The 25,850-nt window shown below is 46.0% G+C and overlaps 1 protein-coding gene across 2 annotated transcripts; it reads right to left on the bottom strand.

Moving 5' to 3' along the window:
- Nucleotides 1-80: 80 nt before the first annotated feature.
- On the bottom strand, nt 81-24,232 carry plcg2 (phospholipase C, gamma 2). 2 transcript variants are annotated; one of them, XM_084017066.1, is made up of 33 exons: nt 23,814-24,232; nt 19,301-19,538; nt 14,498-14,647; nt 14,278-14,371; nt 14,158-14,205; nt 13,989-14,073; nt 13,774-13,854; nt 13,622-13,665; nt 13,469-13,541; nt 13,035-13,136; nt 12,567-12,685; nt 12,375-12,460; nt 12,121-12,238; nt 11,859-12,027; nt 10,974-11,072; nt 10,532-10,618; nt 10,217-10,386; nt 9,775-9,975; nt 9,497-9,619; nt 9,236-9,416; nt 8,028-8,096; nt 7,831-7,940; nt 7,423-7,519; nt 7,207-7,279; nt 6,709-6,881; nt 6,507-6,609; nt 5,600-5,803; nt 5,379-5,518; nt 3,085-3,193; nt 2,825-2,992; nt 1,921-2,009; nt 1,642-1,808; nt 81-1,351 (listed from the first exon to the last, which is right to left on the bottom strand). In XM_084017066.1, exons 2-33 carry the CDS (start codon nt 19,521-19,523, stop codon nt 1,309-1,311), a joined length of 3,798 nt encoding a protein of 1,265 aa, XP_083873192.1. In that variant the 5' UTR covers nt 19,524-19,538; nt 23,814-24,232; the 3' UTR covers nt 81-1,308. The 2 variants fall into 2 exon arrangements, with proteins under 2 accessions (XP_083873192.1, XP_083873193.1); XM_084017067.1 differs by lacking the exon at nt 23,814-24,232 and adding an exon at nt 21,580-21,598.
- Between the last annotated feature and the right edge of the window lie 1,618 nt (nt 24,233-25,850).

The raw sequence follows: 25,850 nt of genomic DNA, 5'->3' as shown, positions 1-25,850 counted from the left end.
TGTGTTGCTGTACGAGGCAACGCACCGAACTGTATATGATTACAGTGAATAAAAGCGAACACAACAAGAGGAGACAGAGATGAAGGGTAAAGTTCACCAAGTTCACTTTATTGATTCATTAGAAGGTCTAGAACGATAAAAAAAACACTCACACTTGCTGAATTTTCATTAATAATAATCATAATAATCATCATTAATATCATCACAAGTAACTTGAAAGAAGCTGTCTAGCTCACTATCGTGGTAGAGAAAAAAATAGACCCTGATTTTTAAAATTCCAGGACGTAAAAAACACTCATGCTTGTTATGTTTTTATCTATTTATGGTTATTTATGCACAGAGGGAGAACGTTCCAACCACACACACGGAGGGAGAACGTTCCAACCACACACACGGAGGGAGAACGTTCCAACCACACACACGGAGGGAGAACGTTCCAATCACACACACGGAGGGAGAACGTTCCAACCACACACACGGAGGGAGAACGTTCCAACCACACACACGGAGGGAGAACGTTCCAACCACACACACGGAGGGAGAACGTTCCAACCACACACACGGAGGGAGAACGTTCCAACCACACACACGGAGGGAGAACGTTCCAATCACACACACGGAGGGAGAACGTTCCAACCACACACACGGAGGGAGAACGTTCCAATCACACACACGGAGGGAGAACGTTCCAACCACACACACGGAGGGAGAACGTTCCAACCACACACACGGAGGGAGAACGTTCCAATCACACACACGGAGGGAGAACGTTCCAACCACACACACACAGCTCGTCTCACACTCATCGCCATTTATATTAACCACATAAAAAAAAAAAAACTTCAACACGAGCCTCTGAGGCAGAAGAACAGTGCCGCGCCACGGTGAAGCTATTATTATAATTATGATTATTATTATTATTTCACTTGCTCTCCTCTTATTAAAAATAAATATGCTCCTCTAACAGTTTGATTTCAGACTGAATGCAGAATGAAAAAGCAACAGGCTCACCATCATCTCAACCTCACGTCTTATCTGTTAAAACAAACGCTTGACCCTCCTCTCAACCTGCCTCACCCACCTCTACTGTCCTACATTTCCCAGAGGGCTTTGGGGGGGATGTTCCGATATTTTCCACATTTGAGGACACATGAAGCCCACACATTTTTTATGTGAAATAAATGTTTTTGGTCTGAAAACTGAAAAATGTCACAGTTGTAAAACGCTGCCCAGATCCAGTTCCTTCAGGAAAGCCGAGGGACGAGATGCTGACTTGTAGTTCCTCCGGCAGGAAGGTCGTCCGAGTCTTCACGAGTAGAACTTACTGTTGTTTATCTTCTTCTCTTTGGGCCTGGAAACAACGAGGAGGAATCAGAGGCTTTGTTTTGAGTTTGATTCTGTTTGTTTGCCAACATAAAGTATAGACCGCCTCCTAGTGGCGTTTATATGATGTATATATATATATATATATATGTCAGTATGTCGGTAAACGTAGGTGCGTTGCATTTGTATGTATTTTTGATTGTCATTTTGCACCTGGAAAATGTATTTCTGCTGATGTTTAGGTAAAGCTCTATTTAAAAAGGTGCCTTACAAATAAAGTTTATCATAGTTATAGTTCCCCGTGGGTTTGATGCCAACCTGTGGTTCTCTCCGGTGCTGCCCTCCCTGCTGAGCGGGTTGTGTTGGCGCGGGGGGGCGGAGCGGGTGATGTTGCCGTGAGTGTCGTACAGGAACGGTTCGCTGCTGAAATCCGCCGTCTTCTTCTTCAGCTGGCTGGAGGACGAGTACAGCTCCTCCTCGGCTCTCTGGAGGAGCAGTCAAGTGATCACACTCACAAACTGCAGCGTGTGTGTGTGTGTGTGTGTGTGTGTGTGTGTGTGTGTGTGTGTGTGTGTGTGTGTGTGTGTGTGAACTCACCCCTGCTTGTTGTATGTCAATGTAGATCAGCAGAGACGCCAACTCTAAGTTTTCACTGTATCCGTTCTTCAGAGGCACCGAGCGATAACCTGTGGAGGTAAAACGCTGAGTCAGCTGTTTGTGGATGCAGCTAAACCTGATAATAAACAGTGAAGCCAATGCTGAAGTGCATTAAAGCTGCATTCTCCCTGCTGGCCACCAGGGGGCACCTCCTCTCTGGTTGTATAGAAGTCTATGAGAAAATGGTCCTACTTCTCTCTGCTGGCCACCAGGGGGCGACTCCTCTCTGGTTGTATAGAAGTCTATGAGAAAATGGTCCTACTTCTCTCTGCTGGCCACCAGGGGGCGACTCCTCTCTGGTTGTATAGAAGTCTATGAGAAAATGGTCCTACTTCTCTCTGCTGGCCACCAGGGGGCGACTCCTCTCTGGTTGTATAGAAGTCTATGAGAAAATGGTCCTACTTCTCTCTGCTGGCCACCAGGGGGCGACTCCTCTCTGGTTGTATAGAAGTCTATGAGAAAATGGTCCTACTTCTCTCTGCTGGCCACCAGGGGGCGACTCCTCTCTGGTTGTATAGAAGTCTATGAGAAAATGGTCCTACTTCTCTCTTGATGTATTATCTCAGTAAACGTTGTAAACATGAGTTTATGGAGCACGATGTTGGGGGTCTTCTACTGCAGCTTCAACAGCGTTCTGATGTTCACTGTGATGGTTTTAATGATTTCAATACTGCAGTGAAAGCAACTGAAATCTAGAAGCAGGACTGTATTGTCGGTGTATCAGGGATCTTATGTAAAGTAGGAACAGAGAGTCTGCTCCTGAGAACAGACAGTGTGGTGAATAGAAACGCTGCCTGGTGATGAGTCATGTGTGAGCGTGGTGTGAACTGATGTGAGTTCCCACCTGAGCGCAGGCCTTTGACAGGAAACGTGGCCTGAGCCAGGAAGTTGGGGTCTGAGAACATGTCCTCCTCGTTGACCACGAAGCGCAGGAAGGTGAGTTCAGGCTCGTGCACGGTGAACATCACAGACTTCGCCGGGCCTTTCCACACCGGGTTCAGACCGTTGTCACCTGCAGCCGAGACAGGAAGGCAGCACTCTTCACGTGATCTCAAATAAGTTCTCCCCTCCCCACTTCCTGTCCCATAACCCCCCCCTCCTTACGGTAGACGATGGTCTTGAACTTTTCTTCTGTGTGTCCACACAGCTCGATCTCCACGAACGGACTGGCGATGCTGCGGCCAGGTTTGGGGAGATGTCTGGCAGCGATCACCTGCAGACAAACACACCTGCTGTTATGATGTTGAAGTCCCAGATCCACCAGGAACCCAGACCCCGTCCTGTCTGGGTTCATGACTTCATCCAGAGGGTCTTGGTGGATTTCACCAAGCTGGATTCACTGGATCCAGCAAGACCAACGTGGGCTGGTTCACTACAGCTGGAGGAACCAGAATAAAGTATTGATCTGTGATTTAATATCAACAACCAGATGAAAAGGATGCTGAAATAACTCCATCATGATGATGATCAGTAAAAAGTGCTGAGTCATGCTTTGTTAGGTCTGTCTGCAAGACCACAAGATAACTACTGTTAAAACGCTGGTTTTCTGAATGGAGTCTGGTTGATGGGTGCTAGGCTACGCTAACATTGTAGCTGCTCCATCAACACTCCAAATAAGGTCATCTAGACATACACTCAACAAAAATATAAACGCAACACTTTTGTTTTTGCTCCCATTTTTCATGAGATGGACTTAAAGATCTAAAATTCATTCCAGATACACAATATTACCATTTGTCTCAAACATTGTTCACAAATCAGTCTAAATGTGTGATAGTGAGCACTTCTGCTTTGCTAAGATAATCCATCCCACCTCACAGGTGTGCCACATCAAGATGCTGATCTGACATCATGATTAGTGCACAGGTGCGGCTTAGACTGTCCACAATAAAAGGCCACCCTGAAATGTGCATTTTTTTGCTTTATTGGGGGTCTGGGGACTCAGAACCAGTCAGTATCTGGTGTGACCACCATTTGCCTCATGCAGTGCAACACATCTTCTTCGCATAGAGTTTATCAGATTGTCAATTGTGGCCTGTGGAATGTTGGTCCACTCCTCTTCAATGGCTGTGCGAAGTTGCTGGATATTAGTGGGAACTGGTACACGCTGTCGTATACGCCGGTCAAGCACATCCCAAACATGCTCAATGGGTGACATGTCCGGTGAGTATGCTGGCCATGCAAGAACTGGGACATTTTCAGCTTCCAAGAATTGTGTACAGATCCTTGCAACATGGGGCCGTGCATTATCTTGCTGAAACATGAGGTGATGTTCATGGATGTATGGCACAACAATGGGCCTCAGGATCTCATCACGGTATCTCTGTGCATTCAAAATGCCATCAATAAAATGCACCTGTGTTCTTCGTCCATAACAGATGCCTGCCCATACCATAACCCCACCACCACCATGGGCCACTCGATCCACAACACTGACATCAGCAAAGCGCTCACCCACACGACGCCACACACGCTGTCTGCCATCTGCCCTGAACAATGTAAACCGAGATTCATCCGTGAAGAGAACACCTCTCCAACGTGCCAGACGCCATCGAATGTGAGCATTTGCCCACTCAAGTCTGTTACAGCGACGAGCTGGAGTCAGGTCAAGACCCTGATGAGGACGACGAGCATGCAGTTGAGCTTCCCTGAGACGGTTTCTGACAGTTTGTGCAGAAATTGTTTGGTTATGCAAACCAATTGTTTCAGCAGCTGTCTGAGTGGCTGGTCTCAGACGATCTTGGAGGTGAACCTGCTGCATGTGGAGGTCCTGGGCTGGTGTGGTTACACGTGGTCTGCGGTTGTGAGGCCGGTTGGATGTACTGCCATATTCTCTGAAACGCCTTTGGAGACGGCTTATGGTGGAGAAATGAACATTCAATGCACGAGCAACAGATCTGGTTGACATTCCTGCTGTCAGCATGCCAATTGCACGCTCCCTCAATGCTTGTGGCATCTGTGGCATTTTGCTGTGAGACAAAACTGCACATTTCAGAGTGGCCTTTTATTGTGGGCAGTATAAGGTACACCTGTGCACTAATCATGATGTCAGATCAGCATCTTGATGTGGCACACCTGTGAGGTGGGATGGATTATCTCAGCAAAGCAGAAGTGCTCACTATCACACATTTAGACAGATTTGTGAACAATGTTTGAGAGAAATGGTAATATTGTGTATCTGGAATGAATTTTAGATCTTTAAGTCCATCTCATGAAAAATGGGAGCAAAAACAAAAGTGTTGCGTTTATATTTTTGTTGAGTGTAAATACAGCAGAGACCTTGTTGTTTGGACCACAGACAGTCTCTGGTTCCTCCACATAGTCTGGTCTGGTCTCTGGACTAATGTGAGCTACTATCTAGACCTCTGGGGGACCAGTTAGTGTTGTGAGTGACGTACCCGGACGGAGACGTCGTACTTGACCTTCTTCTTCTCCTGCTGAGGGTCGTAGCTGTCGTCTCGCATGAACTCGGGCTGCAGCACGTAGCCGGTCTGTCCGTTCAGACTGAAGAGGGCGCTGTTCAGCTGGGTGTATTTATCTGGGTGAACACGGACACATTACATGAACCTCTGGTCTCTTTTAAGCTGTTCATTCAGGTCAAGGCCTATAGAGACTGCACCTGCTGTCTGGAAGTTGAGCGCCACCATGTGGCTGCCGATGGCCCACAGCGGGTACGGGTCGTAGTTGGAGGACTCGACCCGCTGGCCTTTGGGGTAGATGCGGCTCAGGGCCTTGCGGTTGTACTTCATGAAGTCCTTGGAGCGGCTCTTTGCCGGCATCTTGTTCTCCCCGAAGGAGCGGATCTCTTTGTAGCTGTACGAGTCTGCAGACACGAGACGAGGGCACCCATTGATCCACACCGACATGTTCATGTTTACTCATAAACTCATGTTTACGTTTACTGAGATAATACATCAAGAGAAAAGTAGGACCATTTTCTCATAGACTTCTATACAACCAGAGAGGAGTCGCCCCCTGGTGGCCAACAGGGAGAAGTAGGACCATTTTCTCATAGACTTCTATACAACCAGAGAGGAGTCGCCCCCTGGTGGCCAGCAGAGAGAAGTAGGACCATTTTCTCATAGACTTCTATACAACCAGAGAGGAGTCGCCCCCTGGTGGCCAACAGGGAGAAGTAGGACCATTTCCTCATAGACTTCTATACAACCAGAGAGGAGTCGCCCCCTGGTGGCCAGCAGAGAGAAGTAGGACCATTTTCTCATAGACTTCTATACAACCAGAGAGGAGTCGCCCCCTGGTGGCCAGCAGAGAGAAGTAGGACCATTTTCTCATAGACTTCTATACAACCAGAGAGGAGTCGCCCCCTGGTGGCCAACAGGGTGGATGACAGTGTTCTCTGTATGATTGAATAAATACAATTATTTCTCAACAGAATGAAAAGTGATTCCAGGATGTTTTAGTGTGATTTTTAAAAGCATTTCAAGCATATTTTGCTGACTATCGGGATAATATTGTGAATTATTCTGGGCCGGCTCGCGGTGGCGGTGGTTGTGTTCAGTGTTTACCGAAGCGGTCCTTCTCCTTGCTGCGTGGCTGACAGTAAACCACCAGGTCCGACATCTCCTTGGCGACCTCGTCCTTCTTCTCCACTTCCTCTTGCTGCCTGATCTGAGATTGGACAGAAAAACGTCCACTTCCTGTTTGCACGGCAATGCTGACAGTAACACATGAACGTTGTGCATATATATATATATATATGCGGCTGACCTGCTGCTGCCGGTTGTACTGCTTGCTCATGGCGCCCTGCTTGATGTCCCAGGCCACCTGGTACCACTCGAACAGCTCCTCCAGCGACGCCGCCGCCAGGTCGAATTGCAGGCTGTCCTGCTCCACGTCCTGCAGCGTGAACACGTTGGGCTGCCCGTTCTTCCCGTTCTTCACTGTAACAAGACGTCATACTTTCAAGCATTTCCAGGTGCATCTCCATGCTGTTCCAGCCCCTTCCAGCTGTGGTAAACTCCATATTTGTATCAATCCAATGGTCAGTATTCAGTCTACTTATTATGTCACTTGTTCATCACATTAAATGAGATGTTATTGTCCTCTAAACAACCAACATGATGTTTGGAAATCCAAGCACTTTTCAAACGTTGAGAACACCACACTAAAATTCAATGTATATATATATTCCCACTCTAACTCAGTTTCAGTGGATATTCATATTGTGTTTGTGAATGTAAAGCACGAGACGGTAAAATAACTCACAGTTTTGGATGTTGCACCTGCAGATGTCCACCACACCTTTACACAGTTCCCCCAGTGGGTTCTCCTCCAAGTCCTGGTTTAACACACACACACACACACACACACACACACACACACACACACACACACACACACACACACACAGAGACACACACACACACATATTAGCTTCACTCTGGTTAACCTCCATTAACAGAGCTAAACTCTGATCGTCACCTGTCCTTTGGTCTCCGGTGTGGTGTTGTTGGACACTTCCTCCACGTAGTTAGACGGGAAGAACAGCTGCAACTTTCCACCGTAGTCACCTTTCCACCTGCAGACCAGACCAGACCAGACCAGACCAGACCAGACCAGAAGAGGGGGACCAGGTTAGCTTCATAGTTCAAGGTTCAACTTATTGAACTTAAGTATTAAATTCATCTTAGTAGCTAACTAGCATTGGTAGCGACCTGTCAATCAGCAGGTAAGCCCCGCCCCCTAAAGCATCCCCTGCTTTCTGGTCTGGTGGACTCTAAATGGACCATAATGTACTAAATGAATATCATGCTGAAGAAGACTTGAAACGCGATTTTGTGTGTGTGTGTGTGTGTGTGTGTGTGTGTGTGTGTGTGTGTGTGGACTTGCCATCCATTGATCTCCTTGGACACGTTGTGTATCAGAGCTCCCTTGCTAAAGCTGTGCTCGTCTGGTTTCTCCGCCTGGTAGCTGTAGAGAGCCCGGACTGTGCTCCGCGGCTGCAGGACACAAACACACCAACGTCCTCAAACCATCGGAGGAAACAACACAAGACAGCAGAGAGAGAGGAGTGGGCGAGTACGCACCAGCGACGGCTCAATCTCATTGGGCTCCACGTACGTCTTCACCTCGTACAGGGAGGCGCAGTCTTTATCCTGCTGGCACACGAGAGGGTTAGGGTTCGATGAAAGGATCAAACACACTCAATTAATAGATTGTGGTAAATATTCACTGTCAGGATAATCATAAATTGGTGGGGCTCTGTATAGCTCAGCCAGTAGAGTTGGTGCCCCGTGTGAGGCTGAATCCTTGAATATGACCGGTGGCCCTCTCTGCATGTCGCTCCCTCTCTCTGCCCCCGTTGACTCTAACGCTGTACTATCGCAATATAAGCGGGAAAAAAGGTACATAAAAAGACGTATATACAGCAGTCCCGTGCCCGCCCACAGAGTCAGCTGTGCCCGCCCTGGGCTGGAAGCTGTTTATTTGATTTGGGTTTTGTTTTTTACCTCGGAGTGGCCAACGCTCTATTATTCCTATCTCGGTTTGTCGATCATACAATTCAACCAATCCAATCAACGAACAAAGGCAACGTGCTGGCCAATTACAGGGGTTGGGGAGGCGGGTCACTGAGTCATACTCATGAGAGGGTAACGCTGTTAGTACTTGACGTCCATGGTCGCAGTTGCTCATAGAGTCGCTAGTTTGCTGTGGTGTTCGGTATGGATATCCGTATTTTTTACCCAAAAATACGCGGACAAGAAGTGACGACGAGAGCGGGAGCGAGCAGGAAGCAGCGATATTTACTTGTACTGGAAACGTCAGCACTGAAGTCAACAGTAACACTGGAGTAAACATTCATGCTAGGAGAGGTAGCTGCCTAGCTGCTGTAGCTACCGCTCCCAGTATGAATGTTTACTTCAGTGTTCAGGTTGACATCAGTGTTTCTGTTTCCAGTAGAAGTGAAGCTGTATGGTGCTATGTGCATTGTTGCTGGTCTTCTTGAATTAATGCTTCAGTTGAATAAATGGACACAGCACTACACTATTTTGTTTGTTTGTTTTTTAGATTTTGGGATGAACTGCCCCTTTTTAGTAAGAGGAAAATGATTTCTCCGCACTGTAGGCACAGAGCCGTTGTTCAGCCTGAAGCAAATAAAATGTATGTTGAAAAAGTTTGCCCCCCTGAAAAAATGTAATGCCCCCCCTTCATTTTTTTTCTGCAGCCGGGTCTGATATACAGTATAATATTTAAATGTCCAGCAGACTCTGTAGGACTGGAAACAGAGACTCACGGTGCTGAAGTGGTCCACCAGCTCCGGGGTGACCGGATAGCGCAGCTTGATCTTGCGATACAGAGGCTTCTTCCTGAAGTAGTTGACCAGGTCCACGAGGCTCTCGAACTCCGTGGTGGTGCCCAGCAGGTACATGCTGCCCTCCCTCTGGATCCGGCAGTGTTTCACCTTCCCGTCACCTCTAAGAGAGACGGACGGCGTTAAGGTCAGCACCGACAGATAACAGAGGACGAGGAATAATAAAGGATGAGCGTGGTTCACCTGAATGTGATGGCGAAGGAGTCTGGTTCTCCTTCTCTCTGCCTGATGAGGAACGCTCCATCTCTGGGGATCCTCATCAAGTAATCCTCCGCCTGACCTCGGCTCAGGTTACTGTAGAACCACCTGGAGGGAGGGAGGGAGGGAGGGAGGGAGGAGGGAGGGGGGGAGCTATCAGGACTCAGGTCTTCATTCACATGCATATTTAAATGGATTCAAAATGAATTGTAAAATTAAATGTAGCCGATCCCTGTTTGAACGCCCCTCCCCCCATGGCGAACCCTTTCTGAAGATGAGGGTTGGGCTGCGTCACAGCGTCGGTGAGGCGCAGCTCGAAGTCTTGGCAGCGTAGAGGGTTCTCCCTGTAGTGCTGGATCAGGGAGTACACGCTGGGGAAGTGCAGGTTCGGCGTCAGGTAGAAGTAATTGTAAGACCCATCCGAGCCGGAGCGAATCCGACAGTGTTGCACTCTCCCACTGCGCCTGAAGCACACGCAGGGGAACTTACAGATACATGCAAATGATTTTTAGAAAGACATTTGGGACAGGACACGGTTACGCACAACTCCAAGCAGGGTCCCTACACCTTTCCCAAAGTCAAATTCAAGCACTTTTCAAACCTTGAAAACACCACACTAAAATGTAAGTGTTTTCAAGGCTTTCCAGCACCCGTACAACCCTGAACACAGTATGTTTTTGGAGATCAGGAGACAGGAAGTGGTACCAGAAGGAGAGGGTGAAGTCGTTGACGTAGGTGTCGCTCTGCCGGACCAGGAATGTCCCGTCTCTGCCACCCGTCTCGGCACAGTAGTCGTAGATCAGGCGCTCCGCCATGCTCCGCCCCTCCGTCAGCCGGCCGTGAAACCACGGCTCTGAAGTGTGCAGGTCCTGGTACTGACAAACACAATGCTGGACTCGTCACACACTTCCATTTCTGTCACATTGTGCCATCAACATTTACATCACGATGACGAGTAAAAGCATCAAATTATTATCGTGCCACTTGGAAAGCGGAACAAATTCTGTTGTTTTCTTGAACCTTCCTGGGATCTTCCTCCTCGTCCTCCTCCTCTTCAGCGTAGTACAGCTTGTCATCAGAGATCAGACAGTAATGCTTGTTCCACCGCTGAGGAACCGAAAAGAAAATGTTTTCATTTCAATGAAACAAAGTCTAAACGGGAATCATTTCTCCACACAAGGAAGTCCCAACGAAGATAGCTTACATATATTGATAGGAAGTAACACGCTCACATTAATAATGAGGTTGTTTCAGGGTCAGCTATAAGACTGGAACTACTGTCGCTGCACTCACATTCACAGGGGGGAACGGGACGATCAAACACACTCAATCAAGATTGTGGTCAATATTCATTCACAGGATAATCATGCCTTTGCCAGACTGTCTCCACTAGGAGGCTGTTACGATGCTACGCTAAGCTAACGCAAACTAATCTAATGGACTGACACCCCTCCAACAGTACCTGGTCTACGGGGTCCCAGATCATCAGGTCTCCCTGTTTCTGGCCCTTCCTGAAGTCCCGAGTGACACTTCCTCCTCCCTCCATGCTGAGCTTCTTGTGCTGGGGAGGAAACAAGGAGGAAACGATGAGGAAACAAGGTGGAAACAAGGTGGAAACAAGAGGAAATGATGCGGAAATGGGGAGGAAACAAGAAGGAAACAAGGTGGACAAGATGAGGAAATGGGGAGGAAATGAGGAGGAAACAAGAAGGAAACAAGGTGGACACGATGAGGAAATGGGGAGGAAATGAGGAGGAAACAAGAAGGAAACAAGGTGGAAACGATGAGGAAATGGTGAGGAAATGAGGAGGAAACAAGAAGGAAACAAGGAGGAAACAATGAGGAAATGAGGAGGAAACGAGGAGGAAACAAGGTGGAGACAAGGAAGAAACAAGGAGGAAACTATGAGGAAATGAGGAGGAAACAAGGAAGAAACAAGAAGGTAACAAGGTGGAAACAATGAGGAAACAAGGAAGAAACAAATAGGAAACAAGGTGGAAACAAGGAGGAAACGATGAGGAAACAAGGAGGGAAGGATGAGGAAATGAGGAGGAAACAAGGAGGAAATGAGGAGGAAACAAGGAGGAAATGATGAGGAACTGAGGAGGAAACAAGAAGGAAACAAGGAGGAAAGGATGAGGAAATTTCGAGGAAATGGGGAGGAAATGAGGAGGAAACAAGGTGGAAACAAGGAGGAAAGGATGAGGAGACATTGTGGAAACGATGAGGAGACATTGTGGAAACGAGGAGGAAACAAGGAGGAAATAAGGTGAAATGATCATTGGGTGAATTATTTTGGTCTGGATTATCGTCTCCGTGCGATCGCCATGCCGACGCCACACGGTACCTTGAGTATGATCTTGCCCTTCAGCTGCGCCGGCGACGGCAGCTGCTCGGCCATCTGCTCCACCGGCTCCGTCAGCAGTTTGGCTCCGAACACGTCTCTGAAGATACGAGCCATCTGACGCTGCTGCTCCAAAGGACAGTGCTCCTCGATGGACAGGATCACCGGGAAGCTGGGGGGGGAGGCGTGGTTACCACGGCGACCACGTTAGATCGGTTCTAAAGCTAAAACAAAACGTGTGTGTGTGATTTCTGGTGATTCTTACTCCGATGTGACAAAAGCGTGCTCGTTAATGGCTTTGACCACGTCCTCAAACTTGATCTTGGTGGTCCTGGTCCAGCCGTGGTAGATGATTGGCTCCCCGGGTCCTTCCCAGCAGTCCACTGGCCAGATCCAGAACCGCACAACAGTATTCATTATGACTGTTTTATCACGACTCATAATGCTCATAGAAATAAAATACGCTGGGTTATATTCATATTTATACTACATATTTCATAGTATTATATTCATACTGACGTTCAATGCAGCGGCATCCCAGATGCAGACATCGCACATAAGCTTCTGTGGACGACTCACTACGAAGCTGATCACCTGTCAGGTAGCTGTAGAAGGAACACAGGAGATGGGTTTTAGATGTATACATTAATAATTACATTAATATATATCTCTGACGTTCATGTTATGAGTGGAGCTCCCGGGTCGACTCACGTATTGTGGGAGGAGTTGATCCAGTAGTGAGACAGAGGGTTGTTCATGTCCAGGTTACTGGTCCTCGAGAACTTCTCATCCCACACAGAGTTCTCTTTGGAGAACAGGAAGCTGAGGAACTAGAGGGGTGGGAGGGGAGGAGGAGGAGGAGAGGGGAGAGGAGGAGGAAGAGGGAGAATAGGGAAGGGAGGAGTAGGAGGAGGAAGAGGAGGAAGAAGAGGGGGAGGGGGAGGAAGAGGAGAAAGAGGGCGTAGAGGAGGTTATTCTATTATCTATTATCAGTGGATCTTCAATGAAAGTGTTTTCTCTGAACATTGTGATGCATTATTATGTCATCAGCATATTAGCATATACTAGCATACATTAGCATATATTAGCACTAAGTGTTGTTAACATGATGTCACGCGTCACCATTACTTCTGCGTGTCGCCTCATATTTCTGATCCACATAAACAACAACACACTCACCTCGCTGACGGTGAACTCGGGGTCGTTGGTCTTCCTCATGGTGTCATCGATGAAGGTGGTCATCAGGTCCCGGACCTGGTTCAGGTCGCTGGCCCACGACTCCTGACACACACACACACACACACACACACACACACACACACACACACACACACACACACACACACACATTCAAACCAAATAATCAGCCACTGTGAGGACCTGTATTTTAAATAAGCATAGATTAACTTCTGAATTATTGGTGTTTTGGAAAGATCTCTAATAGTTCAGTGACGTCCGTGCTCGTCTGGGGGAGGGGCTTAGTGCAGCAAGGCCTGGATTCCCATATTCTGGTGTATTTTGCCAATAATAAAGCGCCTCCTCGGCTGTAAATGACATGTGGATGTTCAGAAATATAGAGAACAGATTGATTATTGATATCGTTATGATGATACCTGTTGCTGGTAGAGGAGGAACCTCTGGAAGTCGTGCAGCAGGACGGCCGAGGCGTCGGGTTTATCGGTGTTCCTGTTTAACGGATCACACACAAAGTCATGAAGAGCTACAGGCGTTCACATCGTTGCCGTTAGTAACGAGGAGAAACTCACCCCAGAATGAAAGCACACGACTCCTTCTTGAACTCATCCAGGATCTAAAGTTTAAAACATGATATGGATTAAACACCACGTGTGCAGTGCTATAAATATATATACATGTATATATTTATATATTTATTCCAATGTGATGAATTCAGACTCACCTCATTCTGTTCAAACATTATAATGTTGTACAATTTATGAAACTGCTCAAAGTCCAGGCGGTCCTTCTTTGCTCCCACTTCCTGTGGAAGCAGAATAAAGAGACCAGTTTCAGCCTCTCGGATCCACATGGAACCGGTTTGGTCTACATCAGGTCTACAGCAGACGATTCAGTCGGTCATGAGACGTCTTCGGTCCCGACGAACATCAACGGTACCTGGAATCTGTCCTTGAGGGTCCTGGAGCTGGGGGGCTTGTAGTTGAGCAGAGTCAGCAGAGCCTTCAGCTCCTTCATGGAGATGCTGAAGAGACAACAGGACGTCATGTGACGCGGTGCATCATGTGACCCGGCGACCGCTGTGTGAAATATTCAGGTGGAGGCGTACCTGTTGGTTTTGGTCTGGTTGACGGAGTACATCTGCTTCCTGAGCCAGCTGGAGGGGAACACGGAGAGGCATCAGTGATGGAGTCAGAAGTTACCGTGGCAACGTGTTGGTGCATCTCACCTCTCGATGAGAACCGGCGTGGGAGCGTCCAGCGTCTCCTCCCTCAGCAGCTCCAGTCCAATCAGCCACTTCTGGGCCTCCTCCACTGAATCAGCTGGACGGCAGGGACCAGATGTTAAAAGGTCACCATTATACAAGGAGAAGAAGGTTAAAGGTCACAATAACACAAGAAGAAGAAAAAGGAGGAGGAGGAGGAGAAGGAGGAGGAGCCGGGTCTCACCTCCCAGGCTGAGGGTGTTCAGGACGAACATGGAGCCGTAGAAGATGGTGAAGCAGCTGTCTTCATGGTGTTTGTCCTTCCCGTCTCTGAAACGCTCAAAGTCCTTGGAGTTCCTCCCAGGTCGGACCTCCCTGATCTCAAACAGGTCCACTGCAACACACAAGAACCGGGTCCTGGTCCTGGTCTACAAGGGTCTTACACCTGATCACATTGTGTCTGTCCATCCACCCAACTAAACATCCATCCACCCAACTAAACATCCATCCACCCAACTAAACATCCATCCACCCAACTAAACATCCATCCACCCAAATAAACATCCATCCACCCAACTAAACATCCATCCACCCAACTAAACATCCATCCACCTAACTAAACATCCATCCACCCAACTAAACATCCATCCACCCAACTAAACATCCATCCACCCAAATAAACATCCATCCACCCAAATAAACATCCATCCACCGAGACATTCATCCACCCAACTAAACATCCATCCACCTAACTAAACATCCATCCACCTAACTAAACATCCATCCACCTAACTAAACATCCATCCACCCAACTAAACATCCATCCACCTAACTAAACATCCATCCACCCAACTAAACATCCATCCACCCAACTAAACATCCATCCACCCAAATAAACATCCATCCACCCAAATAAACATCCATCCACCGAGACATTCATCCACCCAACTAAACATCCATCCACCTAACTAAACATCCATCCACCTAACTAAACATCCATCCACCCAACTAAACATCCATCCACCTAACTAAACATCCATCCACCCAACTAAACATCCATCCACCCAACTAAACATCCATCCACCCAAATAAACATCCATCCACCCAAATAAACATCCATCCACCCAAATAAACATCCATCCACCCAAATAAACATCCATCCACCGAGACATTCATCCACCCAACTAAACATCCATCCACCTAACTAAACATCCATCCACCTAACTAAACATCCATCCACCCAACTAAACATCCATCCACCCAACTAAACATCCATCCACCCAACTAAACATCCATCCACCCAAATAAACATCCATCCACCCAAATAAACATCCATCCACCCAAATAAACATCCATCCACCGAGACATTCATCCACCCAACTAAACATCCATCCACCTAACTAAACATCCATCCACCTAACTAAACATCCATCCACCCAACTAAACATCCATCCACCCAACTAAACATCCATCCACCCAACTAAACATCCATCCACCCAACTAAACATCCATCCACCCAACTAAACATCCATCCACCCAACTAAACATCCATCCACCCAACTAAACATCCATCCACCCAACTAAACATCCATCCACCCAAATAAACATCCATCCACCCAACTAAACATCCATCCACCCAACTAAACATCCATCCACCCAACTTAACATCCATCCACCCAACTAAACATCCATCCACCTAACTAAACATCCATCCACCCAACTACACATCCATCCACCCAACTAAACATCCATCCACCCAACTAAACATCCATCCACCCAACTAAACATCCATCCACCCAACTAAACATCCATCCACCCAAATAAACATCCATCCACCCAACTAAACATCCATCCACCCAACTAAACATCCATCCACCCAACTAAACATCCATCCACCCAAATAAACATCCATCCACCCAACTAAACATCCATCCACCCAACTAAACATCCATCCACCCAACTAAACATCCATCCACCCAACTAAACATCCATCCACCCAAATAAACATCCATCCACCTAACTAAACATCCATCCACCTAACTAAACATCCATCCACCCAACTAAACATCCATCCGAGACATACATCCATCCAACTAAACATCCATCCACCCAACTAAACATCCATCCACCCAACTAAACATCCATCCACCCAACTAAACATTCATCCACCTAACTAAACATCCATCCACCCAACTAAACATCCATCCACCCAACTAAACATCCATCCACCCAACTAAACATCCATCCACCCAACTAAACATCCATCCACCCAACTAAACATCCATCCACCTAACTAAACATCCATCCACCCAACTAAACATCCATCCACCCAACTAAACATCCATCCACCCAAATAAACATCCATCCACCTAACTAAACATCCATCCACCCAACTAAACATCCATCCACCTAACTAAACATCCATCCACCCAACTAAACATCCATCCACCTAACTAAACATCCATCCACCCAAATAAACATCCATCCACCTAACTAAACATCCATCCACCCAACTAAACATCCATCCACCTAACTAAACATCCATCCACCCAACTAAACATCCATCCACCTAACTAAACATCCATCCACCCAACTAAACATCCACCCACCCAACTAAACATCCATCCACCCAACTAAAAATCCATCCACCCAACTAAACATCCATCCACCCAACTAAACATCCATCCACCCAACTAAACATCCATCCACCCAACTAAACATCCATCCACCCAACTAAACATCCATCTAACTAAACATCCATCCACCCAACTAAACATCCATCCACCCAACTAAACATCCATCCACCCAACTAAACATCCATCCACCCAACTAAACATCCATCCACCTAACTAAACATCCATCCACCCAACTAAACATCCATCCACCCAACTAAACATCCATCCACCCAACTAAACATCCATCCGAGACATCCATCCACCCAACTAAACATCCATCCACCCAACTAAACATCCATCCACCCAACTAAACATCCATCCACCCAACTAAACATCCATCCACCTAACTAAACATCCATCCACCCAACTAAACATCCATCCACCCAACTAAACATCAATCCACCTAACTAAACATCCATCCACCCAACTAAACATCCATCCACCTAACTAAACATCCATCCACCCAACTAAACATCCATCCACCCAACTAAACATCCATCCACCTAACTAAACATCCATCCACCCAAATAAACATCCATCCACCCAATTAAACATCCATCCACCCAACTAAACATCCATCCACCCAACTAAACATCCATCCACCCAACTAAACATCCATCCACCCAACTAAACATCCATCCACCCAAATAAACATCCATCCACCGAGACATCCATCCACCCAAATAAACATCCATCCACCTAACTACACATCCATTCGAGACATCCATCCACCCAACTAAACATCCATCCACCCAACTAAACATCCATCCACCCAAATAAACATCCATCCACCGAGACATCCATCCACCCAAATAAACATCCATCCACCCAACTAAACATCCATCCACCTAACTAAACATCCATCCACCCAACTAAACATCCATCCACCTAACTACACATCCATCCGAGACATCCATCCACCCAACTAAACATCCATCCACCTAACTAAACATCCATCCGAGACATCCATCCACCCAACTAAACATCCATCCACCCAACTAAACATCCATCCACCCAAATAAACATCCATCCACCCAACTAAACATCCATCCACCTAACTAAACATCCATCCGAGACATCCATCCACCCAACTAAACATCCATCCACCCAACTAAACATCCATCCGAGACATCCATCCACCCAACTAAACATCCATCCACCCAACTAAACATCCATCCACCCAACTAAACATCCATCCACCCAAATAAACATCCATCCACCCAACTAAACATCCATCCACCTAACTAAACATCCATCCACCCAACTAAACATCCATCCACCCAACTAAACATCCATCCACCCAACTAAACATCCATCCACCCAACTAAACATCCATCCACCCAAATAAACATCCATCCACCCAACTAAACATCCATCCACCTAACTAAACATCCATCCACCCAACTAAACATCCATCCACCTAACTAAACATCCATCCACCCAAATAAACATCCATCCACCCAACTAAACATCCATCCACCTAACTAAACATCCATCCACCCAACTAAACATCCATCCACCTAACTAAACATCCATCCACCTAACTAAACATCCATCCACCCAAATAAACATCCATCCACCCAACTAAACATCCATCCACCCAACTAAACATCCATCCACCCAAATAAACATCCATCCACCCAACTAAACATCCATCCACCTAACTAAACATCCATCCACCCAACTAAACATCCATCCACCCAACTAAACATCCATCCACCCAACTAAACATCCATCCACCTAACTAAACATCCACCCACCCACCCACCCATCCATCCATCCATCCATCCATCCAACGAGACACCAATCATCCATCCACCCACCCACCCATCCATCCACCTAACTAAACATCCACCCACCCACCCATCCATCCATCCATCCAACGAGACACCAATCATCCATCCACCCACCCACCCACCCATCCATCCACCTAACTAAACATCCATCCATCCATCCATCCATCCATCCATCCATCCAACGAGACACCAATCATCCATCCACCCACCCACCCACCCATCCATCCACCTAACTAAACATCCATCCACCCACCCATCCATCCATCCATCCAACGAGACACCAATCATCCATCCATCCATCCATCCATCCATCCATCCATCCATCCATCCTCCATCCAACGAGACACCATCCATCCATCCATCCTCCATCCAACGAGACACCAATCATCCATCCATCCTCCATCCAACGAGACACCAATCCATCCATCCATGACACCAATCCATCCATCCTCCCATCCAAATGACATCCATCCACCCAAATAGACATCCTTCCGTCCTCTAAGAGATATCACCATGACAACATGTGATGACTTCCATGAAGACGATGATGTTTTCTGAAACATCGTATATACTCACAGACGCCGTCCGTCTTGTCGGCGGTGCGCGTCCACGCCACCTGCCGGGCCTCCATGATGACCTGCACGGTGAGCCGCTCCGCCTTCTGCCTGAACACCGTCATGACCACGCCCATCTCCATGTCACGCTTGATCAGCATCTTCTTGTACTCCGTCATCTCGCCCTGCTGCCCGCCACGAGCCATCGCTGCCGCCAAGACAGGACACGAGGGACGCCGACTCATTCACCGCGGGAAGACCTGCGACCAGGAGGGTAGGATAGTAGCTCACATTAGTCCAGAGACCAGACCAGACTATGTGGAGAAACCAGAGACTGTCTGTGGTCCCCCCAGAGGTCTAGATAGTAGCTCACATTAGTCCAGAGACCAGACCAGACTATGTGGAGAAACCAGAGACTGTCTGTGGTTCCCCAGAGGTCTAGATAGTAGCTCACATTAGTCCAGAGACCAGACCAGACTATGTGGAGGAACCAGAGACTGTCTGTAGTCCAAACAACAAGGTCTCTGCTGTATTTATGTCTAGACGACCTTATTTGGAGTGTTGATGGAGCAGCTACAATGTTAGCGTAGCCTAGCACCCATCAACCAGACTCCATTCAGAAAACCAGCGTTTTAACAGTAGTTATCTTGTGGTCTTGCAGACAGACCTAACAAAGCATGACTCAGCACTTTTTACTGATCACCATCATGATGGAGTTATTTCAGCATCCTTTTCATCTGGTTATTGATATTAAATCACAGATCAATACTTTATTCTGGTTCCTCCAGCTGTGGAGAACCAGCCCACGTGGGTCTTGCTGGATCCAGTGAATCCAGCCTGGTTTCCAGAAAAACATGAATATTTCTGAAAGTATTAAAAGTAGGAATGAGAAAAGTGGAAGCACATGTGTCCTGATGCAGCTGAACATTTTCACATTGGAATGAAGTTTCTTGGGTGAAAAACGTGTAAGCAGTTAGATGATGAAGAGAAGAAGAATAAAGGACTGTAGAATGCACATAGCTGTGAATGTTGATGGTTAACACCTCATTTAATATTTAACTTGCAAATGACTGGTGAGATATTAAAACAAAACCGTGCACATGAAATATCAATAAAACATAATACTGTAGAGTTTTCTACACTGTCAGAACCAATAAACAAATGTATATTTAGAAAAAGGAGATTTTACGTCCAGAAAGAATAAAGAGATGCAGATAAATGTGTTGTTAAATATCAATAAATATGTTTATTGTGTAAATATGCAAAGTCTACCTCCATCTTCATTAAAATTAAGTAGAAATAAAGGAATACAACCTAATAAAAGGATATCTAAGAAGCTGAGTGGTACAAAGTGAAAGGTGTTCTTGGTGTGGTGGAAAGGAAACTAATGATTAACTCCTCCATGTTTTCCCTGATCAAACCTTTAGCCTCACCGGGACCGTCCCCGAGGGTACGCTGCTCACTCACACCAACAACCGTCTGCATGACTCACGCTGCTGCAGGAAAACCAGCTCTGAGTGAAACCAGGACGTTGCTCAACGCTTCCGCCGCAGTAATGCAAATGTAAACACAGAAATACACAAAAACCTACAGACTTACAACCATACAAACCTACAAATATACAACCCTACAACCCTACAAACAAACCTACAACCATACAAATCTACAACCCTACAACCCTACAACCATACAAACCTACAACCCTAGAACCCTACAACCATACAACCCTACAACCATACAAACCTACAACCCTAGAACCCTACAACCCTACAAACATACAACCATACAACCCTACAACCCTAGAACCCTACAACCATACAAACCTACAACCATACAAACCTACAACCCTAGAACCATACAACCATACAACCCTACAAACCTACAAACCTACAACCCTACAACCATACAAACCTACAACCCTAGAACCCTACAACCCTACAACCATACAACCCTACAAACCTACAACCCTAGAACCCTACAACCATACAAACCTACAACCATACAAACCTACAACCCTAGAACCCTACAACCCTACAAACATACAACCCTACAAAACATACAACCCTACAATGTGCATTTCGTCATAGTGACGTCACCCATTGGTGTGTGGACTATGGTTTTGAAGCATCAAGTCCGGCAGTTTGGCTGTCGCCATCTTGGACATTTTTGCAACCAGAGAAGGAAGTGACCATATTTGGACTCTGGAGGAGTGACAGGTGGATCTGATGAACACAAAGCAGCAGAGCGGCACCCTTACTGGAGGGGTATTCCACCAAACTCGCTAATTAAAGCGGTGCTTACCTGGTTAAGCCTGGTTAGAACTAACGCCAACTTCCACTTGCGGCTAAATCCATTCCATTAACGCATTTCAGCCGCGCCTTGTTGAGGCTAATTCAAGCCAGGTTAAAGTTGTCTTGTGTTACGCCGTTCACGGGATATGAAGCCAGACCAGAACCGTGAATGTCGAATCATCGAGAAAATGGCAGAAAAGACCAGAGCAAAAATTATTGATGGAACTGTATGAGGAGTACAAACCCATCATAACCAATAAAGGGAATACTGTAGTGATAAATAAAAATCGCGAGGCTGCTTGGGCAAGAATTGCCGAGCGATTAAATACGGAAGTACCGTTAAGAGTAACATGTTCTAATATAATACTGACAACAACTTCTCGAACGTGAGGATAGTGTAGAGGTAATGTGCCGGCTTTGCACGCGGCCGGTCACGGTTCAATTCCTGACTATGGAACTTTGTAAAACTTATTTCTTTGGCCGGAACTCACTCTCTCTCTCTCTCTCTCTCTCTCCCTCTCTTTTTTTTTTAGATAGGCCTAGTAAATGCATCTACATTGACCAACACATTTATCTCAACAATTTAATGAATACATTCAATGAACCTATTAATGAACTCACCTGAAAGGAATTTATGTGGCTGTAAATTGCATGCAGCAATGTCTTTGTCATTGGGATCTATAACATGCTATTAATAATAACATCTTTATGCCTATCATGTTTTTGCAAGTTATATTTGGGTTCGGGGGAAATTGTATGACATATTTATCATAGTTAAGGTAAAATGTTGGTCTAATTCTCTGATCTAAAGACAATTATACAGGCAAAAACAAAAAGAAAACACACATGAGATGTCCTCGCCGGGATGTGAACCTGCGATGCCAACATCCGAGGGCAGGAGCATCACCACTAACCCAACTGGGAGCTTTAGATAACGATATGGCCAGTTGGTCTTAAACAAAATAAACGATTTATTCATATTTTTTTAATTGCAAGCGTGTATTCTTAGACGCTTGATGAAAATATAGTCTGTTTGTACTTCATATATGTAATTTTGGTCATTTTTGGTCTTTGACGTGATGAAATCACGAGGACTAGGCTTGGCGGAACCTTCTGCTGGTACAGTTGTTTCCGACAGACGGACTTCTCTGAAACCCCCACTAAAGTAAGCCTGATGGTTAGCCTGCCCCGGAGCAGGCTAGTTTGGTCGGATAAATTTTCATGGTTACTTAGCGGAGAGTGCCTCAAGTCACATTGATGGAACGCAACTCTCGCTAAAGGTAGCGAGGCTTATCGAAATTAGCCCGGCTTTGCGCTTAGCTAGTTTGATGGAATACCCCTTGGATCTGGATCCATGTGGATTCTGCTGTGAAGCTGCTAACAAAGTTAGTTTTGTCATTTTAAGGTCAAACCTCATCGTTGTTTCTTGGAGGATGCGTTCCATTTGGTTTGGAGGAGCATCTGACGCGGTTTGTAAAAACGGTGCGGCTGCTGAATCCGTGTCACATTTTTTTGGCATTCAGAGAATTTTATTTTTTGGCGGATTCCTGCTAGCATATTCACGTTCACGCTCAATATGTAACGTATAACCGTGTTCCCATAATGTTAGAAATAAGTTTGTCTTGTGTGTAATTATGTTTACATAGCTTCGTTGAAATTGTTTTGTCACCAATTTAAATGACCCATAACTCTATGTGTTAGGAGTCTTCATGGTGGACTTGGTCTCTAATGATAAGAGTTAGTTACTAAAAATAAAATGAATATAAATAAATAAGACATCGGTTTCGGTGCCACCCCGAGTCGTGGTCTCGCCCTCCCCCCCTACAATAGTTCGCTCCACCACTGCAATCGCCGTAAGAAACTAAATTGGCATTAAGCAGCAGCATCTCCGAGCCACCACACTGCATCTTGGTTTCACTATTTCACTGTCCTGAGAAGCAGAACCCGGTTCACCACTTAGACCACATAGTGACATGAGACCAGGTCTACGATGGCAGAGAAGGACCAGCAGCTGCTATCTCTCTAGTGTGGTTGCAGCCGGATGGGCAGACCCGGGTCCGGGGAGGGGGGGTCCGGGTCTCACAGAAGCATCTGAAGCCCAGAAGATAATCCCTGCTGCCGGGCGAAGAGAAAAAGCGGATTTCCCTTCTTCTTCTTCTTCTTCTTCTGAACTGAACTCCGCCACGAGCACGCGGACACCTTTCACGCGCACGGAGACATGAGGAGGACGATTAAAAGACTTACCTTGAACAAGTGTACCGTGTGTCTGCGCCGTGTTTTCTATGTGAACATGGTCTGGAAGTCACGCAGCGATGCCGGAGAGGATGTGTGAAAAGCAGCCGCCAAACGGTCAGTTCCTCTATCTGCATGTACAAGGAAGTAAAAGTTCACTTGCATTATAGGCATCGCCTGCATGTTGTAAAAAGGACCGGAAGCGAGGACGTTATCTATGCAAAACGCGCTGCGAGCGGCGTCGGACCGCTTCAGGTGCCGCCGGGATCAACAGCCGTTACACGCGCGCGTTTTTTCGGTGTTTTACGGGACGAAGCGCTGATAAGAGGACGCGTGTATGGAAGCTCATCAGCGCGAAATAATGTTAGAAAACGCACCAAAAACAACCGTTTTTTTTGTTGTCATTACGTGATATGACGCAGCGCCATTTTAACCTCATCCATCAGCAGAGGCGTACTACTACTTCTACTCAAGTACAAGTACACATACTTAAAAAATAAAAAATAAATTCTCATAAATACTGAAGTTAAGTACAGATACCTGAAGTACACTAACGAAGTATTTGTACTTCGTTTCTTCCCACCTCTGCTCATCGCATGTATTTGACAGGTGGTCAAAAGTATAAAGTATATTATGATCATTATATTTTTACTGGAATATTAGCAACGGTGTATTAACATGTATACATAATTTTCAGTTTTTTGGAACATAATAAAACAAAATAAAAACTCAATATCAAATTAACAGTACATGTGTATATATAATATATATATATATATTATTTATATATATATATATATATATATATATATATATATATATATATATATATATATTAAATAATAAGGTGCCAGACAAGTCTGAGTTGTTCTTTCTACACAGCATTTTATCTTGCTGTGGGAGGGATATATATATATATATATATATATATATATATATATATATATATACACACATATACTAAAGAGCATGTGATGGGGTGATCCCCGGCTCTACATGTACTCAGGTATCCGGGAATGGAACAATAAAAGCATTTCCATACACAAATCCACAGATGAGCAGCAGCACTGTTTATGGAAGCGGCGCTGCTGCAAGAATATGGAAGATTTGCATGTTTAACTTGCTTGGGTGATTTGCATGCTTTGCAGAACAGAAGAGGAGGGGGGGGGGGGGGGGGGGGAGTACAGAGTTACCCGTCTCAGGTGTCAAAGTGGAGATCTGCTCATTGATGGCGTCACCGACGTTTCACAGACAGTTGGATGGAAAGTTTCAGCTTCAGGTTTAATACAAGCAACGATGTGTTCAGGGCGCGCATATATATATATATATATATATATATATATACATATACATATATACATACACCGCTGGACCAGACTCAGTCCAGACTCTCATCCAGGGTCTGGGTCAGGATGTGGGTGAACAAAAAGTCTCTTCAACATAAGGTTTTTTTTAATACTGGTCACACAGAAGTTCACAATGACACGTTTCTCAAGAAGATCTTCACCTCCTTTGAACAGGAGAACCATGTATGATTTCACTGTCATACATAAACTATTGATGGGGTAACTTCCTCTTTTTTGTGCTCACATTCCTGTATATAAAAAAGGGACGCAGTCATGGTGATGTCACCTTTTGATTTGTGGTTTTCAAGACTTAAGCCCCGCCCCCTAAAGCATCCCCTGCTTTCTGGTCTGGTGGACTCTAAATGGACCATAATGTACTAAATGAACATCATGCTGGATTGAAGAAGACTTGAAACTAGAGATTGAGACCATAAACCCATGTTTACAATGTTTACTGAGATAATACATCAAGAGAGAAGTAGGACCATTTTCTCATAGACTTCTATACAACCAGAGAGGAGTCGCCCCCTGGTGGCCAGCAGAGAGAAGTAGGACCATTTTCTCATAGACTTCTATACAACCAGAGAGGAGTCGCCCCCTGGTGGCCAGCAGAGAGAAGTAGGACCATTTTCTCATAGACTTCTATACAACCAGAGAGGAGTCGCCCCCTGGTGGCCAGCAGAGAGAAGTAGGACCATTTTCT

Source organism: Eutrigla gurnardus (genome assembly GCF_963514095.1).
Source record: "Eutrigla gurnardus genome assembly, chromosome: 9".
Classification (NCBI taxonomy): Eukaryota; Metazoa; Chordata; class Actinopteri; order Perciformes; family Triglidae; genus Eutrigla; species Eutrigla gurnardus.
Note: the sequence above shows the minus strand (reverse complement) of the source record. Positions and strands in the feature narration are given on the sequence as shown.

Bases quoted from the DNA above. Each gene is read 5' to 3' on its own strand.
- plcg2 (XM_084017066.1), bottom strand. From the start codon at position 19,523: ATGAGTCGGCGTCCCTCGTGTCCTGTCTTGGCGGCAGCGATGGCTCGT. The intron at 12,028-12,120 runs GTAAGAATCACC...CTCCCCCCCCAG, and splicing joins CACGCTTTTGTCACATCGGA to CTTCCCGGTGATCCTGTCCA. The intron at 9,620-9,774 runs GTTCGCCATGGG...CCCTCCCTCCAG, and splicing joins AACCCTCATCTTCAGAAAGG to GTGGTTCTACAGTAACCTGA.